General features: G+C 35.8%; 1 protein-coding gene across 1 annotated transcript in view; it reads right to left on the minus strand.

The window, feature by feature from the left end:
• The window catches only part of KPNA3 (karyopherin subunit alpha 3), a 102386-nt gene that overhangs the window by 29434 nt on the left and 54023 nt on the right, over positions 1 to 18929 (minus strand). Inside the window, exons 3-6 of the mRNA XM_032314470.1 lie at positions 3480 to 3569; positions 3256 to 3285; positions 3115 to 3167; positions 2894 to 2989 (exon numbers count right to left, since the gene is read on the minus strand). Coding sequence (XP_032170361.1) covers positions 2894 to 2989; positions 3115 to 3167; positions 3256 to 3285; positions 3480 to 3569 — 269 coding nt within the window. The remainder of the gene's footprint in view (positions 1 to 2893; positions 2990 to 3114; positions 3168 to 3255; positions 3286 to 3479; positions 3570 to 18929) is intronic.

Here is an 18929-nt window from a genome sequence, read left to right on the forward strand (position 1 = left end):
AGATCAAGAGAGTGGAAGCTAAGAAAGCATGCAGAAATTTAACAGGAGATGAAACTGGAAAGGTTAGGTTATCAAGTATGTGTGTATGGTCAGGTGCTGGGGTGGTGAAGGGGAGTAGAACTCAAATCCCAAGCTTCAGAAGTTGGAATTTATTCTATAGACATACTAATATAGAGGGCTACTGAAAAGGAGATTAAAGAAAATAATGCTGGAGTCCATGGTATGTAGAATGGATAAAAAAGGTTAAAGGCTGATGGAAAGTAAATTATATACATCGAGTTAGGATAGATGGCTGAAAGAATATAAGTTCCTTTAAACAGAATACCAAGGTGGGAGGGGGTATAGTGGGGAAAAACTGAGAGCTGAAGGTTAGGGACTTAGAAGAAAGCTCTATAAATATCAAAGAAAGTAAGGTTGTTAGTAACAAGGTTAGAGAAATCCAAGAAGGAAAAAGATTTTAAAGAGAATAAATGTCACAGACAGAACAAGCAGTGAGGTTAAAAAAAAAAAAAGCCAGTAAGAAAATGGAGTAGCAGATAAGAACTACATGATGAATTTTGGTGAAGTCAGGGAATCAGAGGCAGAGAAGAAGCAAAAGGACAATAAGATCAAAGATGATGAGTTTATGTTGTTCTTGGCTGGAAGAAGAAAGTGTTTTTGGGTTAATCTATTAAGCTAGTCCAGGCAGCTTGGCAAAATACTGAAAATTAGGGCCTTAAGTGAGTAAACAGTGAGATATAAAAAATAAAATTATAAAGCAGGAAGTATTCTAAGATCACATTAAAAAAAAAAGAAAAAAAAGATATAGAAAAATAATGTGTAGTAAGTAAACAATAAATGAGCATTTACTGTAAGTCTGATACAGTACTGTTTTGTGTATATTATTTCCATTCCTTATAACTAACTAATTTTTACTGATGAGGTATCTGAGGCTCAAAAGCCACTTGGTTTTTGGTCATAGCAAACTCTCCATTTAAACCAACGTCTATATGGCTCCAAAGTTAATGGGCTTTTATATGGTAACACAATTTCCCATGACAATTCCATAAAGCCAAATCTAAACAACCAACAATTTTGTTTTTGCTTTGGGTGGTAGTTGTACAGGCCTGTATATATTTAATCGTAATTTTTATATATATGCTATATTTCAAAGACACACAGACACACAGACACACACACACAACATGAGCCTATGCCAAAGGCTGGAATGTAAAGTAAAAAAATAAGATAAGGAGATCAAGGGAAGAAGGGAGTCCCTAAAAGTACAGGTAGAATAGACTGTTTTTTTTTTTTTTTTTAAACTTTAAAAAAAAGATTATTTATTTATTTATTTATTTGACAGACAGAGATCACAAGTATGCAGAAAGACAGGGAGAGAGGGGGAAGAGAGGGGGGAGCAGGCTCCCTGCTGAGCAGAGAGCCGGATGCGGGGCTCAATCCCAGGATCCTGGAATCATGACCCCAGGCGAAGGCAGAGGCTTTAATCCACTGAGCCACCCAGGCGCCCCACAGACTGTTTTTTAAACAGCTGAAATAAAACATATTTTTACTTAAATACTTGTTACAGAAAACACACATGATTACATAAAATAAGTGTTAAGCATTTTTGGAGGGATGGCTGTAGCACACAATGAAAGCAGAAGGAAGTATTTTTAAATAATAAAAATCCCTTGTGGCAACATTTATATTTCACTGTTTTATCTAGTCAACTGAAAACTCTTTCGACAACATTTGGCCAAATACAGCAAATTTTAGTTTAAACGATCTCAAAAAAGCAAAAATTAGCATTTGTTTCAAAATATTTTGGGGTTCATGGGGCTCCTTGGTGTCTCAGTCAGTTAAGCCTCTGCCTTTGGCCTGGGTCATGATCCCAGGGTCCTGTGTTGGGCTCCCTGCTCAGCAGGGAGTCTGCATCCCGCCCCCCCCCGGCCCCGCCCCCCTCTCCCTCTACCTGCCACTCCCCTTGCTTTCTCTTTCTCACTTTAAAATAAATAAATGACATCTTTTTAAAAAAATTAATAAAATACTTTGGAGTTAAAACTTAGGTTCTTCTCCATTAATTCAAATTGATGAGTTTTAAGATACAGCACACTCTTAAACATTAGCAGAAATGGGGCCACGCCTCAAAAGATACAAAGTAGTGTTTTTCCCTTTCTATTCTGGAAAAGTATAATCTGATTTTTAATTTACCACAAATAAAAAGCATATTATTTAGACAAATAATCATGGTTGGAGTTCTATTAAAGATTTTGCAGAAGATCAGTGGATCAGCTGGAATATTCCCAGAGTAAGAGCCACTCAGTTCTGGAAACCATTCATGTTGACTCAGTCATAAGGTTAATCTATATATAGACTCATAAGCAAAGAGTGACTCAAACACTATTTGGGTTGTTTTAAAATATTATTCAAAACAAAAACAAAATAAATAAAGACTATAAATATTTGAAGTAAGTTAGAATAGGCAATAAACATTAAGCTAAAATTTTCCTAGAAAATACACACATACTTCAAAAACTAAAAACAACAACAACAGCAACAACAACAACAAAACCCCCTTCAGGTCTTTTGAATATGATCATACAATTAGAAAGTTACATAAAAATATATGACAAATGAGGGGATATGGACATTGGGGAGGGTATGTGCTATGATGAGTGCTGTGAAATGTGTAAACCTGGCGATTCACAGACCCGTACTCCTGGGGATAAAAATACATTATATGGTTATTAAAAAAAAAAAAAAGATAAACATAACTTTTAAGATGATTGTAAAAAAATATGACAAATGAAAAACATAATAAATGCAAAACCTAACTGAACCCATTAATTAAATTATAATCCTAAATTTTCAGTTAACTAAAAATAAGTGAACAGAGACTCAAATCCATACTTACTTATCATCCCTTTCTAGACATTTGACTAGAATTGGTAAAATCCCAGATTTTATTAGGTCATCAATTGGTGGGTTTCTGTCACTGGATAATAGCTTTCTAAAAAAAGAAATATAAGAAATTAACTGCCATAATTTTCAAACTATGAACAGAAAAACAACATATTACTTCTAGACTACCAGCTAAGACACCTACAATAACTCCCTGGACAAATTAGTATTTACCTTGCAGCCTGAACAGCACTTAACTGGACCACTGGGTTATCACTTGTGGCATTCTGTAACAGCAAATGTAAATTTAAGAAATTTTAAAAATATCAATTTTAAAATACTTCAAAGTGAGAATTATATTAAATAATAACATACCTGCAATATAGCTTCTAGTGTTACATTTTGCTTAAAAGGAAAAAAAGACAGTTCAGGAAAGAATTTTTTTTTAATAAAATTGTATTTATTAAGTCTATTTACTATAGTTATGAGTTAATATACATTAATTATCATTGTAAAATTGGGTCTTAGATTACAAATGAAGTTTTCTGCTTATAATAAAAATTATTGTAAAAACACTTTATAACACCAAAGTAACTTACTGCTTTAAAATCAGCATCAACATCTGAATCTTCTAAACTTTCTTCTTGGGGAACATTTCTTTTTTTCAGTAAGTGTTCATCTCTTTTGTTCTGGATAAGGAGAACATGAATTAAATGTGCATACTACTAACCAGTAACAGGCTACCTTCTAGATCTGGTAACAAAATTAACTGGTGGCAGTACAGCTTTCACACACACACACACACACACACACACACACACACACACAATTAAACACCAGTAGTTCTGACCAACATCATGCTTCCCAGTCTTTTAATAAAGATTCAAATTTGGGGATGCATTATTACTATAAAAGTCTAGCAAATACATTAAATGGTATGACAGCTTTCACCTAATTACTAAAGCAAGAAATCAGCTAGATGGGAAAGAGTTCAAAGCTCAAATGTTAAAGTTTGTATGCTTGTTGGGAATGGGGGGAATGGGAATTCATCAGCACAAATGCCACCTACTTGCCATCAACTCAGATATAAACTCTTGCTATCCGGCTTTTAAAAACAAAAATTCTCTACTAGCAAATATATTTCTACATTTTACGGGGTTTCATCTGTTTGTAATGGCAGCACCATGTGCCATTTCACATATCACTTTGGGTAAATCAATCTTAAGTTTATAGTTTGTCTATGGAATTAAGTAAAAATATATTAGATAAATGACTGAATGATTTCTAGGGTGCCTGGCTGGCTCAGTTGGCTCCTTAAGTGCCTGCTTCAGCTCAGGTCATGATCTCAGGGTCCTGGAATCCAGGCAAACCCCACTTAGGGCTCCCTGCTCAGCAGGGAGCCTGCTTATCCCTCTCCCTCTGCCCCTCCCCACTGCTCATGCACTCACCTGCTCGCTCTCTGTCTCAAATAAATAAAAATCTTAAAAAAAAAAAAGACTGAATGATTTCTAAAATCCTTTTCAACTCAAAATTTCAGAGCTTATACTATCTAGTCTTCAATACAGTATTTATAGAAGTATTTGGTAACAGAAATTATCTGAAGAGGTATTAATATTTATGTTAAAATTCCGATCGAGTAGAAGGTTAACACTGGAAATATATGCGTATCTGCAGTTTACTGGCTTATCTGTATACTATTTTTTGTCCTATGTAGAAGTAAACAAGTTTAAACAAACTGAGGCACATATATATATATATATATATATATATATATATATACTAATCATTAGATAACCTATCAACTTGCAGTTTTATCACAGCATACTTCTTTAGCAACTACTCAATCAGTTCTACATTATTTTAAATTAATGCATGTTCCAAATATTAAAATCCATGCATTGATATTTTATATTCTCAAGTAGCTCTCCACAAAATACTTATTAATTTATGGTGGAAAAACTTGGCAGACAGCATCTTGAGGAACTGACAAAGGTTATTATCATGAGTAAAGAACAAATCCACATTATGAGCCTTCTGGTCTCATGTACTGAGAAAACAGTATCATGTCTGTGGTATTCCTACCATAATAACAACCACCACCTGAGGAAAGTGAGACAAACCTAAATCTGCCAATCTACAAGAACTAGTCTGTACTCTTCAAAAATGTAGTCTTGAGAGATAAAGACAGAAGAACTGTCGGACTGAATGAGATTAAGGAAACATGACAAGCACAATGTCTAATCCTAGATTGGATGTTGGATTTATAAAGGACATTAGGAACAACTAGTAAAATATGAGTTAGGTCCATGAATTAGATGGTAGATATTTATCTGCTAATTTGACAAATGGACTGTGGTTACATAGGAAAGTGTATATTTATATGAAATATGAACTGACAAATTAAGGATAATGGGGCATTATGCCAACAACTTAATGGTTTTAAGTGTGTGTGTGCGCGTGCGTGTGTGTGCACACGTGTGTGTGTTTAAATCAGAGAAAGGAGCGAGAATAAGGCAAATACAGAAAAAAGCTAACAAACAAGGAAGCTGGGTACTGGGTAAAGAGTGCACAGTGGTTTTTGTACTAATGTAAATTTGAATTTCAAACTGCAAGTTTGAAATTGTTTCAAAACCTAAAAAAAAATCTATGCATTGTACTTTGTCATTTGTACAAGGGTTAATCTTAAAATTTATTATATCCTAACATTTCTTGGAATTTATTTAAATGTTCCACTAAGGTTTTATCTCATTTTATTCTCTATTTTCCTTTAACCTTTTGAGTCTGAATAATTAAACTTCCAAAGGCCTTTTAGAAATTGTACTCTCTCCATTTCTCCAACTCCCCCAGATATTTCAGGCACAATAACAATATATAATAGCATAAATATAACTAAAACCTCCTAAATACACAGATGCCCAATACAGGAATAGCATTTTATCATAATATATGATGCTTGCGGTCTTTCCCACCACCCACCTCGTAAGGAATCGCATTTCTATTCCTAATTTGTTAAGATCTTTTTCTTTTTAGCCACAAACAGGTGCTTAATTTTATTAAACTGTACTTCTTTTGCATCTATTGATATGGACATGTAATTTTCCTCTTTCATTTGTAAATGTGGTAAATTAACTGACTTTTTAATGTTAAACTTATAACCTTGCAGTGTAAAAGTTAAATGATTACAAGACCTGGGATAAATCTTTCTTGCAAATTTTAAAAAGATATTCTCTACTGGACTTAATTTGCTAATATTTGATTTACAATTTTTTTTCTTACCTATGTTAATAAGTGAAACTGGCTTACAAGCACCTTTTCTCATGCTGTCTTGGTCTCATTCTTGAAGTCATGGCTTTGCTAGCCTCCCAAAATGGGTTGGGTATTGTTACCTCCCTACATTCTCTACAATCATTTAATAAGACTGAAATTATCTGTTCTTTGAATGTTTGCTGATAGAACTATCAGCAAGATTACCTTTTCTATCTTAGGTTGGAAGAGGTTAAATGTTTCGCTACTGATATAATTTACTTTAAGATCTCTTCATGTTTTTCATTTCTTCTTGAGTTAAATGGGTAAATCTTTTTTTCCACTAGAAAATTGTTCATTTCAGCTAAGTTTTCAAATCTATTGGCAAAAAACTGTTTATATTCAAACTGTGGTAGATTGTTTGCAAAAATGGCTATAATTCCCCTTCCCATACCCATGCCTCTGGACAGTTTGGTCCTGTACTAATTCTAGGTGTGGCTGTGTGGCTGGGTTTGGCAATGGGACATTAATCAAATTAACTTGAAAAGTGCTTACACATCTAAGAATGTCCTCTCTGGCTGCTTCTAAAATTCTAAAACCACCACATGAACACTGTGCTAGCCAGCTGGAGGATGAGGCTACATAGAAGACAACCAAGGTCTTATCCAAAAGCCAGAAACTTGTGTGAGACCATCCTTGATCATCTAGTCATCAGCTAACCCACCAACTGACCAGAGATGAATGAAGGAGCCCGGCAGAGTCAGCTGAATTGGCCCAGACCAGTAGAACCACTCTGCCAACCCACAGAATTATTAGCTGACTAAAATGTCAACTGTTTTAAGCTACTTGGTTTTGGAGTGGTTTATTATGCAGCAAAAACTAAATGATGTACGAATCTTTTAAAACTTATGCTACAGACGCATTAATATGTCTTTTAAATACTATTATTCTTTGTTCTGTATCTCTACTTGCTGTAAATTTCTCTTGTGAAGTACATTTTAAACTGTATTCCACAGGTTCTGACATGTAATATTTTTCCTATTGTTCCTTTCTAGGTAATCCTAATGGCCACTACGATTTCTGTGATGCTCAACGTATTCAGAAGTACTTTCTTTCTTTCACAATTATGAGATTTTTGTAATTATCTTATTCCTGGACTTCTAATTTAATTGTATGGTGATCAGAAAGAGTCCCTACAACACTGTGAAATTAACTGGTATTTGCTTTACACCAGAATTTCCTGAACCTTCTCAGTCCACAGTGAAGGCCAAAAGAAATACCTAAGTTTTCTTATTCAAATAGTCAGGTCCAAACAACTTAATAGTCATTGGCAGGGGGTCGTGGGGCTGTGAAGGATGGGGAGCTGTGGGTATATAAACTGAAAGAAAAAATAAATCTTACTTCACTCTTAAACAAAATATGTGATTAAAAGGAATGCAGTGAGATCTAATATTTAAATTGTGAACTACCTCAATACCTAATAGTTCTGTGGTATCTGAAAGATGTCAAATGTTGCTATGTGTCTCTTAAAAATTTAGAATATCCCAAATGTCTCTCTGATTTCATCACGGAGCCCCATGGTACCTCAGCACACAGTTTGGAAATTATAGCTTTATACTATCACAAAACTATTTTTCATTGGGTTTTATATGTGTTTTTAAACAACACTTGCAAATTAAGTTATTTAACTTTTCTTTCCCCTATTAATTGGTGTGTTTATTAACGACAAGAAAATTTCCCACAATGATTATGTCTTTGACAAATTCTGCCTTCTAACTAAATTTTTGCTTTATATATATTTGGACATATGTTATTAAGCATATACAAGTTTAAAGTTATTGTAGCTTCACAGTAAAATGTTTCTTTTATCAAAAATTAAGTGATAACTCCCAAATTTCAATTGATAGCATCCTAAAATAAGCCAAGAATATCTTAGGGCAGAAAATTATACTTTATTCTTTTTTTTTAAAATTTTTTCAAGGGGCACCTGGGTGGCTCAGTGGGTTAAGCTGCTGCCTTCGGCTCAGGTCATGATCTCAGGGTCCTGGGATCGAGTCCCACACCGGGCTCTCTGCTCAGTGGGGAGCCTGCTTCCCTCTCTCTCTCTCTCTCTGCCTGCCTCTCTGCCTACTTGTGATCTCTCTCCGTCAAATAAATAAATAAAATCTTGAAATTTGTCAGAGAGAGAGCCCATGAGAGAGCACAAGCTTGGGGGGTGGGGTGGGCATAGGAAGAAGGAGTCTCCCCGCTGAGCAAAGAGCCCAATGCAGGACTCAATCCCAGGACCCTGAGATCATGACTTGATCATAACTGACTGAGCCACCCAGACGTCCCATCAAACTTTACTCTTCACAAAACAAAAACTATGTATGAGCTAAGGAAAGATAATCCCTGGGCAGGTTTCTGGTGATCTAATCATTAAAGGAAGTTTCATCAAAACCAGTATTAAACAGTCCCTTTTCTTAACAACCTAGAGCTTTTTACTCTCCTGGACACTGTACTTCAAAAAATTCAGCATCTATAAAAGGTACCTCTTTCTTTTGTCAAGTGGGAGGAGAGCACAGAAGTTATGGAAACTAACCTAGTTTCAACATCTACTTTATCTACACGCACACACACACACACACACACACACACACACTAGATCCATTTCTTAAGTTCTTTTAAAAATCTGTTACTAATCTATTACCCAACTATGTATTCAATCTCTTTTGACTTTCTGTTTTCTATTAGGGTTGACCCACACAGAATTAACACCTTGTAGGTTAAGAAGGCTAACTATGGGTAATTTCTAAGACTCAACCTAATATTTTTTGAGTTAACAAATTCTGTATATTGACCTCTATATAAAGTTCTTTTTTTTTTTTTGCAGACATTTTTTTTAAAATTTTTTATTTGTTATAAACATATGTTTTTATCCCCAGGGGTATAGGTCTGTGAATCACTAAAGTTCTTTTTCATTTCCAAACTTCTCTTTACCTTGAAAAAGTGGCTGAATATTCTATACCTAAATTTGTGGAATAAGTCAGCAATTACTTCTTAAACATGTTATGAAAAAAAAAACAGGTATTTATCAGCCCCATTTTGAATATGACATAATTAAATTTGTTTTTATCAAGCAATATACTCATTGTGTTGTCTTATCTAGTTTTAGTTCCTATAAAATTAAAATCTCTTATTTCACAGATGAGTATGGGGACACAGAGAACCAGCCTAAATTAAATTGTATATCTAGAAAATATCAGTTAAGGGGCACCTGGGTGGCTCAGTGGGTTAAGCCTCTGCCTTCAGCTCAGGTCATGATCTCAGGGTCCTGGGATCCAGCCCCGCATCAGGCTCTCTGCTCAGCAGGCAGCCTGCTTCCCCACCTCTCTCTGACTGCCTCTCTGCCTACTTGTGATCTCTCTCTCTGTGTCAAATAAATAAATAAAATCTTAAAAAAAAAATTTTTTTTAAACCAAAACACTACTGATTCACCAATCATGTAAAAATCTGACTACATAACAAATTATTTTTCCTGAAGAATCATTTAACTAATCTTATTAAATAGCTGCTTTCTTTTGGATTCTTCTTTACTAATTTAAGGTTTTATACATGATCATTTCAATAGATACAGAAAAAGCATTTGACAAAATATAACATCCATTTGTGATTAAAAACCCTGAACAAAGTAGGTTTAGAGGGAACATACCTCAACATAATAAAGTCCATATATGAAAAACACACAACTAACATCATCCTTAATAGGAAAAAACTGGGAGGTTTTTCCCCAAGGTAAGGAACAAGACAGAGATGTCCACTCTTACCACTTACATTCAACACAGTACTGCAGTCCCAGCCTCAGCAATCAGACAACAAAAAGAAATAAAAGGTAGTGTACCAGGGTGGCTCAGTACAATTAAGCATCTGACTCTTGATTTTAGCTCAGGTCATGATCTCAGAGTTGTGAGATTAACCTCAGCTCCAGGTATGGAGTCTGTTTAATATTCTCTCCCTCTTCCCTTACTCTTCCCCCACTCCTTCTCTTTAAAAAGGGCATCCAAATTGGTAAGGAATTAAAACTTTCACTCTTTACAGATGACATGATACCCTACACAGAAAACCCGACTCTACCAAAAAACTGCTAGAACTAATAAACTCAGTAAAGTTACAGAATACAAAATCAGTATACAGAAATTTGTTACATCTCTACATATCAATAATGAAGCAGCAGAAAGACAAACTAAGAAAACAGTATCATTTACAACTACACCCCAAATAAAAAGATACCCAGGAATAAATCTAATTAAAGAAGTAAAGAACTTCTTTATAGTTTTTCTTAGGTTTTTATTTTTCAGAGTAAAAACTGAAAACTATAAAACACTGATGAAAGAAACTGAAAATGACACAAAGAAATGGAAACAGATCCCATGCTCAAGGATTAGAAGAACAAATGCTGTGGAAATGTCTATACTACCCAAAACAATCTATACATTTAATGCAATCCCTTTAAAATATCAATAGCATTTTTCACACAACTAGAACAAACAATTCTAAAACTTGTATAGAACCACAAAAGACTCCAAGTAGTCAAAATAATCTTGAAAAAGCAAAGCAAAGCTGGAGGCATCAATATTCTAGACTTCAAGCTATATTATAAAGCTCTAGTAATTAAAACACTATGGTATGGGCACAGAAATAGAATGGAACAGAAGAGAAAATGGAAGAGAAGAGAAAACCCAGAAGTAAACTCACAACTAAATGGTCAATTAATCTTTGACAAAGCAGAAAAGAATATCCAGTAGGAAAAAGACAGTTTCTTCAACAAATGGCCCTTCGGAAAACTGGAAAGCAACATGCAAAAGAAAGAAACTGGATAACTTTCTTCACTATCACCATACATAAAAATAAATTCAAAATGGGTTAGAGACTTAAATGTGAGACCTGAAACCACAAACATCCTAGAAGAGAGCACAGGCAGTAAGCTCTGAACATTGGCTATAGCAACCTTTTCCTAGACATGTTTCCTGAGGCAAGGGAAACAAAAGCAAAAATAAATAAACTATTGGTACTGCATCAAAGTAAAAAGCTTTTGCACAGTGAAGAAAATTATCATCAAGACTAAAAGGCAATCTATGGAATGGGAGAAGATACTTGCTTATGGCATATCTGATATAGGGTATCTAAAGAAAATAATCTAACTAAAAAACGGCAGAAAACATGAACAGACATTCCTCTAAGACATACAGATGGCCAACAGACACATGAAAAGATGCCTATCATCACTGATCACCAGGGAAATGCAAATCGAAACTACAATGACATATCGCCTCATACCCATCAGAATGGCTAAAATCAAAAACACAAGAAACAAGTGTTGGTGAGGATGTGAAAGAAAAGGAAAAAAAGGAACCCTCTTACTCTGTTGGTGGGAATGCAAACTAATGCACCCATTCTGGAAAACAGTATGGAGGTTCCTCAAAAAGTTAAAAATGGGCGCCTGGGTGGCTCAATGGGTTAAGTCTCTGCCTTCAGCTCAGGTCATGATCTCAGGGTCCTGGGATAGAGTCCTGCATCGGACTCTCTGCTTGGCAGGGAGCCTGCTTCCTCCTCTCTCTCTCTGACTACTTGTGATCTCTCTGTCAAATAAATAAATAAATAATCTTTAAAAAAAAAAGTTAAAAATAGAGCTACCCTTATTATATGTTTTTTTTTACCCTTATTATATGTTTAAAAAAATAAAAAATTAATAAAAAAAAAAGGAAAAAAAAATAGAGCTACCCTATGATCTAGCAATCATACTACTGGGTATTTACTCGAAGAATACAAAAACACTAATTCAAAGGGATTACCTGCACCATTATTTACAATAGCCAAGATATGGAAGCAGTCCAAGTGTCCATGAACTGATGCACAGATAAAGAAGATGTGGCTCAGTAGAGTTAAGTGTCTGACCCTTGATTTCAAGTTGGGTCATGATACCAGGGTCGTAAAATCGAGACCCATGTCAGGCTCCACATTCAGTGTGGAGTTTGCTTGGGATTCTTTCTCTCCCTCTGTCCCTTTCCCCACTTATATACTCTCTTGCTTTCTCGCTCTCAAAATAAATAAAGAAAATCTTTTAAAAAGAGAACCTGGGCTAGGGATTTTTGCATTATTTCTTATAACTGCATTCACATTTATAATTGTCTCAATCAAAATTTCAATTAGTAAAATCTTGATCAATCAAAACTTCAATTAATGAAACCCTGAATTAGTTTTTTCTTAGGTTTTTATTTTAATTTTATTTAACTCTTAATATAAAGCATTGTGTTACTTTCAGGTGTGCAATAAAGTGATTCAACACTTCCATAAAACACCCACTCATCACAACAGGTGCACTCCTTAATCTCCGTCGTCACCTATTTAACCCAATCCCCCAAATTCTCCCCTCTTGGTAACCATCAGTTAGTTCTCTATAATTAATAAGAGTTTGTTTCTTGATTTATCTCTCTCTCTTTTTTCCCTTTACACACTTGTTTTATTACTTAAATTGCATATATGAGTGAAATCATATGGTATTTGTCTTTCCCTTATTTTGTTTATTAGCCTAATACTCCTACCTCCATTCATGTCATTGCAAATGGGAAGATTTCAATCTTTCCTTTTTTTAAAAAAAAGATTTTATTTATGTATTTGACAGAGATCACAGGTAGGCAGAGAGGGGTGGGGGAAGCAGGCTCCCTGTTGAGCAGAGAACCTGATATGGAACTTGATTCCAGGATCCTGGGATCATGACCTGAGCCAAAAGCACAGGCTTTAACCTACTGAGCCACCCAGGTGCCCCAGATCTCAATCTTTTTTTTTTTTTTTAAGATTTTATTTATTTATTTGACAGACAGAGATCATAAGTAGGCAGAGAGGCAGGCAGAGAGAGGAAGGGAAGCAGACTCCCCGCCGAGCAGAGAGCCCGATGCAGGGCCCGATTTCAATCTTCTTTATGGCTGAATAATATTCCACTGTATATATAAATCACATCTCTTAAAAAAAGAAAAAAAGATTTTATTTATTTATTTAAGAGGGATGGGGGGAGAGAGAGAGAGAGAGAGAGCGAGTGAGCATGCAAGTACATGTGAGCTTAATCGGGGAAAGAGGCAGAATCAACTCCCTGCTGATCAGAGAGCCTGATTCAGGGTTCAATCCCAGGACCCTGGGATCATGACCTGACCTAAAGGCTGATGCTTAATGAACTGAGCCACCCTGATACCCCTAGTCCAGATTCTCTTAATTAACATTTTGCCAAACCTTAGTAATAATATCACAATGAAGACACTGACATTGATATAACCCACTGATCTTATTCAGATTTCCTGTCTTATTTACATTCACTGTATGAAAGTTTATGTCTATTAATTCTATACAATTTTATCACATGCACAGATTCATGTATCCACCATTATACTCAAAATACAGAACAGTTCCAAAAACTGAAGATGCCCTTCTGTTGCCCCTTTTTAAGCAAACAACCTCCCGTTGTCTCCTCCCTGTCCCTCAATCTAACCCTTGCAACCACTAATCAGTCCTTCATTTCTTTTTTTTAAATTTTTTAAAAAATATTTTTATTTATTTATTTGACAGAGAGAGATCACAAGTAGGCAGAGAGGCAGGCAGAGAAAGAGGGAGAAGCAGGCTCCCTGCCGAGCAGAGAGCCCGATGCAGGGCTCGATCCCAGAACCCCAGGATCATGACCCGAGCCGAAGGCAGAGGCTTTAACCCACTGAGCCACCCAGGCACCCCCAGTCCTTCATTTCTAAAATTTTATCATTTCAAAAATGTTACATAAATGGAATCACACAGTATATAATCTTTTTGTGATGGGCTTTCTTTTGCCCAGCATAATTCCCAAGAAATTCACATTAAGTTGTTGCTTCTATCAATAGTTGGTTCCTTTTTAGGGGCGCCTGGATGGCTCAGTGGGTTAAAGCCTCTGCCTTCGGCTCTGGTCATGATCCCAGGGTCCTGGGATTGAGCTCCGCATTGGGCTCTCTGCTCAGCAGGGAGCCTGCTTCCTCCTCTCTCTCTCCCTCTCTCTCTCTCTCTCTCTCTCTCTATCTCTGCCTCTCTGCCTACTTGTGATCTCTGTCTGTCAAATAAATAAATAAAATCTTTAAAAAATATATATAGTTAGTTCCTTTAAATTGCTGAGTGGTATTTCATGGCAAAGACCTAATAAAGTTTAACCATCTGGATTGTTTCTAGGTTTTAGCTATTCCAAAATAAAGTTGTTATGAACATTCAAGTACAGATTTTGTATGAACACCAGTTCTCATATCTCTGAGATAAATGAGTAGGAGTTTAACCGGTAGGCTGTTTATTAGCAACATGTTTTCCAGAGTGACTGTACCATTCCACATTCCCATCAGCAACATATGAGTGATCCAATTTCTCTACATCCTCACTAGCATTTCATGTTAACTGTTTTTTTATTTCAGCCATTCTAACAGATGCGTAGTAGGTTTTAATCCATATTTCTCTGATGGCTAATAATGTATTAATAATCATAATCACAATAAGTGCTATCTGTATACTTCATTCAATGAAACGTCTCTTCTCATCCTTGCCCATTTTTAAAATCGGGTTTGTTTGTTTTTACTGTTAACCTTTAAGAGTTCATTATAGATACTAGCCCTATATTGGATGTGTGGTTTTCTTCTTTATTTCCAGCTTGTATTTTCATCCTTTCATTTGAGCTTTCACAGAATAAATTTTTATTTATTAAGTTCCAACTTTCTTTTTATGGATTATGCTTTTGTGGTCAACTGTATGAACCATTTGCCTGGCCCTGGCTCCTGAAAAATTTCCTCCATTTTTTTCCTAAACGTTTATAGTTTTATCTTTTACATTTAAGTCTAGGATCCATTTTATGTATTTGTATAGGTGTGAGAATGAGGTTGAGGTTATTTATTTTTGCCTATGAATTCCCAATTGCTCTAGTATCATTTGCTAAAGAAGTTATTCTTCTGCCATTGATTTAGTTTTGCCAAAAGAAATTTGGGTGTATCTGTGTGGGTTTATTTCTGGGTTCTATCTTCTGTTACATTGAGAAATGTGTCCATCCTTTAGCCAATATCATGTAGTATTCATTGCTGTAGCTATCCCATAAGCCTTAATATTGGCTGGAGCAATTGCTCCTGTTTTTATTCTCTGTCAGGACTGTTTTAGGTGTTCTAGAGCCTGTGCCTTTCCATAAACATTTAAAAATAAGCTTGTCTGGGGGCACATGGGTAAATCAGATAGTTAAGTCTCTGACTCTTGATTTGGGCTCAGATCATGAGGTTGAGCCACGCTAGTATCGTGGTGAGAATTTCTGTATCCATGTTCATCAGGGATATTGGTCTATAATCCTTTGGGTGGGGTCTTTGTCTGGTTTTGGGACCAAGGTAATGCTGGCCTCATAAAAAGAGTTTAGAAGTTTTCCTTCCCTTCCCATGTTTTAAAAACAGCTTCAGAAGAGTAGGTATTAGTTCTTTTTTAAAGGTTTGGTAGAATTCCCCTGGGAAGCCATTTGGCCCTGGGCTTTTGCTTGCTGGGATATTTTTGATTAGTGCTTCAATTTCCTTGCTTGTTATGGGTCTGTTCAGGTTTTTTTATTTCCTCCTGTTTCAGTTTTGGTAGTTTATACATCTCCAGGAATGCTTCCATTTCTTCCAGATTGCCTAATTTAGTGGCTTTGCTCATAATATTTTCCTGTAACTATTTCTTCAGTGTTGGTTGTGATCTCTCCTCTTTTATCCATCATTTCATTTATTTGGGTCTTTTCTCTTTTCTTTTTGATAAATCTGGCCAGGGGTTTATTGATCTTACTAATTCTTTCAAAGAATCAGCTCCTACACTCGTTGATCTGTTCTGTTTTTTTGGTTTCTGTTTAATTGATTTCTGCTCTAATCTTTATGAGTTCTCTTCTGCTGGGTTCAGACTTTATTTGCTGTTCCTTCTCCAGCTCCTTTAGTTGTAAGGTGAGACTGCATATTTGAGAACTTTCTTGTTTCTTGAGAAAGGCTTATACTGCTATATACTTCCCTCTTAGGACTTCATTTTTCTGCATCCCATAGGTTTTGAACAGTTGTGTTTTCATGAATTTTTTTAATTGTTCTGTAATTTCCTGGTTGACCCATTCATTCCTTAAGTAGGATGCTCTTTAGACTCCATGTATCCATGTATTTGAGCTCTTTCCAAATTTCCTCTTGTGACTGAATTAGTTTCAAAGCATCATGGTCCTAAAATATGTACAGATTGATCTCAGTCTTCTGATATCAGCTGAGACCTGATTTGTGACCCAGTATGTGATCTATTCTCAAGAACGTTCCATGTGCACTGAAGAAGAATATGTATTCTGTTGCTTTGGGATGGAATACTCTGAATATATCTGTGAAGTCCATCTGGTCCAGTGTGACATTCAAAGCCCTTATTTCCTTGTTGATCTTCTGCTTAGATGATCTGTCCATCACTGTGAGTGGGGTGCTAAACTCCCCTACTATTACTGTATTATTGTCAATGTGTTTCTTTGATTTTTATTATTAACTGGCTTACATAATTGTCTGTTCCTATGTTAGAGACATAAATATTTACAATTGTTAGTTCTTCTTGTTGGATAGACCCTTTATGATAGAGTATCCTTCTTCATCTCTTATTATAGTCTGGTTCAAAATCTAACCTGTTGGATATAAAGATTGCCACTGCCAGTTTTCCTTTGATATCTATTAGCATGATAAATGTTTTTCCATCCCCTGACTTTATATTTGGATTTGGGTCTAAAATGAGTCTCTGGTAGACAGCATATCGATGGGTCTTGCTTTTTCATCCAATCTAAATCCCATGTCTTTTCAGTGGGCCATTTAGCCCATTTACAGAGTAACTACTGAAAGATAAGAATTTAGTGCCATTTTGTATTACCTGTAAAGTGACTGTTTCTGTAGATTGTCTCTGTTCCATTCTGGTCTATGTTACTTTTGGGCTCTTTCTTTGTTTAAAGGATCCCCTTTAATATTTCCTGTATGGCTGGTTTGGTGATCACAAATTCTTTTAGGTTGTTTGTCCTGGAAGATTTTTTTTTCTAAAGATTTTATTTATTTATTTTTCAGAGGGAGAGCGAGAGCGAGCACAGGCAGACAGAGTGGAAGGCAGAGTCAGAGGGAGAAGCAGACTCCCCGTGGAGCAAGGAGCCCGATGTGGGACTCGATCCCAGGACGCTGGGATCATGACCTGAGCCGAAGGCAGCCGCTTAACCAACTGAGCCACCCAGGCGTCCCTGTCCTGGAAGATTTTTATCACTCCTTCTATTTTGAAAGACACACTAGCTGGATAATGTATACTTGGCTGCGTATTTTTTTCATTTAGCACCCTGAATATATAATGCCAGTTCTTTCCGCCTGCCATGTCTCTGTGGATAGGTCTGCTGCCAACCTAATGTTTCTATCTTTGTAGGTTATAGACCTCTTGTCTGAACTACTTTCAGGATTTTCTCCTTGTTTCTGAATTTGCAAGTTTCACTATTTTATGCCAGGGTGTTGACCTATTTTTATTGATTTTGAGGGGGGTTCTCTGTGGCTTCTGGACTTGGATACTTGTTTCCTTCCCCAGATAAGGGAAGTTCTTCACTATAATTTGCTCCAATATACCTCCTGCCCCCCTCCTTTCCTCTTCTTCTGGGATCTGAATTATTCTAATACTGTTCCCCTTGATGGTATCACTTATCTCTCAAATTCCCACCCCCCACCCTGTGATTCAGCAATTGTTTATCTTTTTCTCAGCTTCTTTATTCTCCATCATTTTGTCTTCTATATCAATAATTCTCTCTTTTGCTTCATTTATCTTAGCAGTTAGGCTTCCATTTTGGTTGCATTTCATTAACAGCCTTTCTGATTTCAACTTGGTTAGATTTTAGTTTTTATTTCTCCAGAAAGGGATTCTCTAGTGTTTTCCATGTTTTTTCAAACCCAGCTAGTATCTTTCTAATTGTTATTCTGAACTCTAATTCTGACATCTTACTTATGTCCATACTGATTAGGTCTCTGGCAGTCAATACTGCCTCTTCTTCTCTTTTTTGATGTGAATTTTTCCATCTTGTCATTCTGTCCCTCAGAGAAGAATAAATGATGAGAGGAAAAAAAATACTAAAATGGCAAAAATGACCCCAGAAAAAAGGATCTGTACTTAGAAAACTACAGAACACTCATGAAAGAAATTGAGAAATACAATAAAATGGAAAAACACTCTATGCCCACGGATTGGAAGAATAAATATTGTTAAAATGTCTATGCTAGAGCAATCTACACATTCAAGCAATCCCTATCAAAATACCATCAACTTTTTTCTCAGAGCTGGAACAAATAATTGTAAAATTTGTATGGAACCAGAAAAGACCCCAAATAGTCAAAGGAATGTTGAAAAAGAAAACCAAAACTGTGGTGTCATTATTCTGAACTTCAACCTCCAATATAAAGCTGTAATCACCAAAACAGTATGGTACTGGCACAAAACAGACATATAAATCAATGGAACAGAATAGAAAACCCCAAAATGGACCTTCATCCCTATGGTCAACTAAACTTCGACAAAGCAGTAAAGAATATCCAATGGAAAAAGGACAGTCTCTTCAATAAATGGTGCTGGGAAAAATTGGACAGCCACATGCAGAAGAATGAAACTGAACCATTTCCTCACACCATACACAAAGATAATCTCAAAATGGATGAAAGACCTAAATGTGAGACAGGAATCCATCAAAATCCTAGAAGACAACACAGGCAGCAACCTCTATGACTTGGTCATAGCAACTTCTTGCTAGA

Source organism: Mustela erminea, chromosome 15 (assembly GCF_009829155.1).
Source record: "Mustela erminea isolate mMusErm1 chromosome 15, mMusErm1.Pri, whole genome shotgun sequence".
Classification (NCBI taxonomy): domain Eukaryota; kingdom Metazoa; phylum Chordata; class Mammalia; order Carnivora; family Mustelidae; genus Mustela; species Mustela erminea.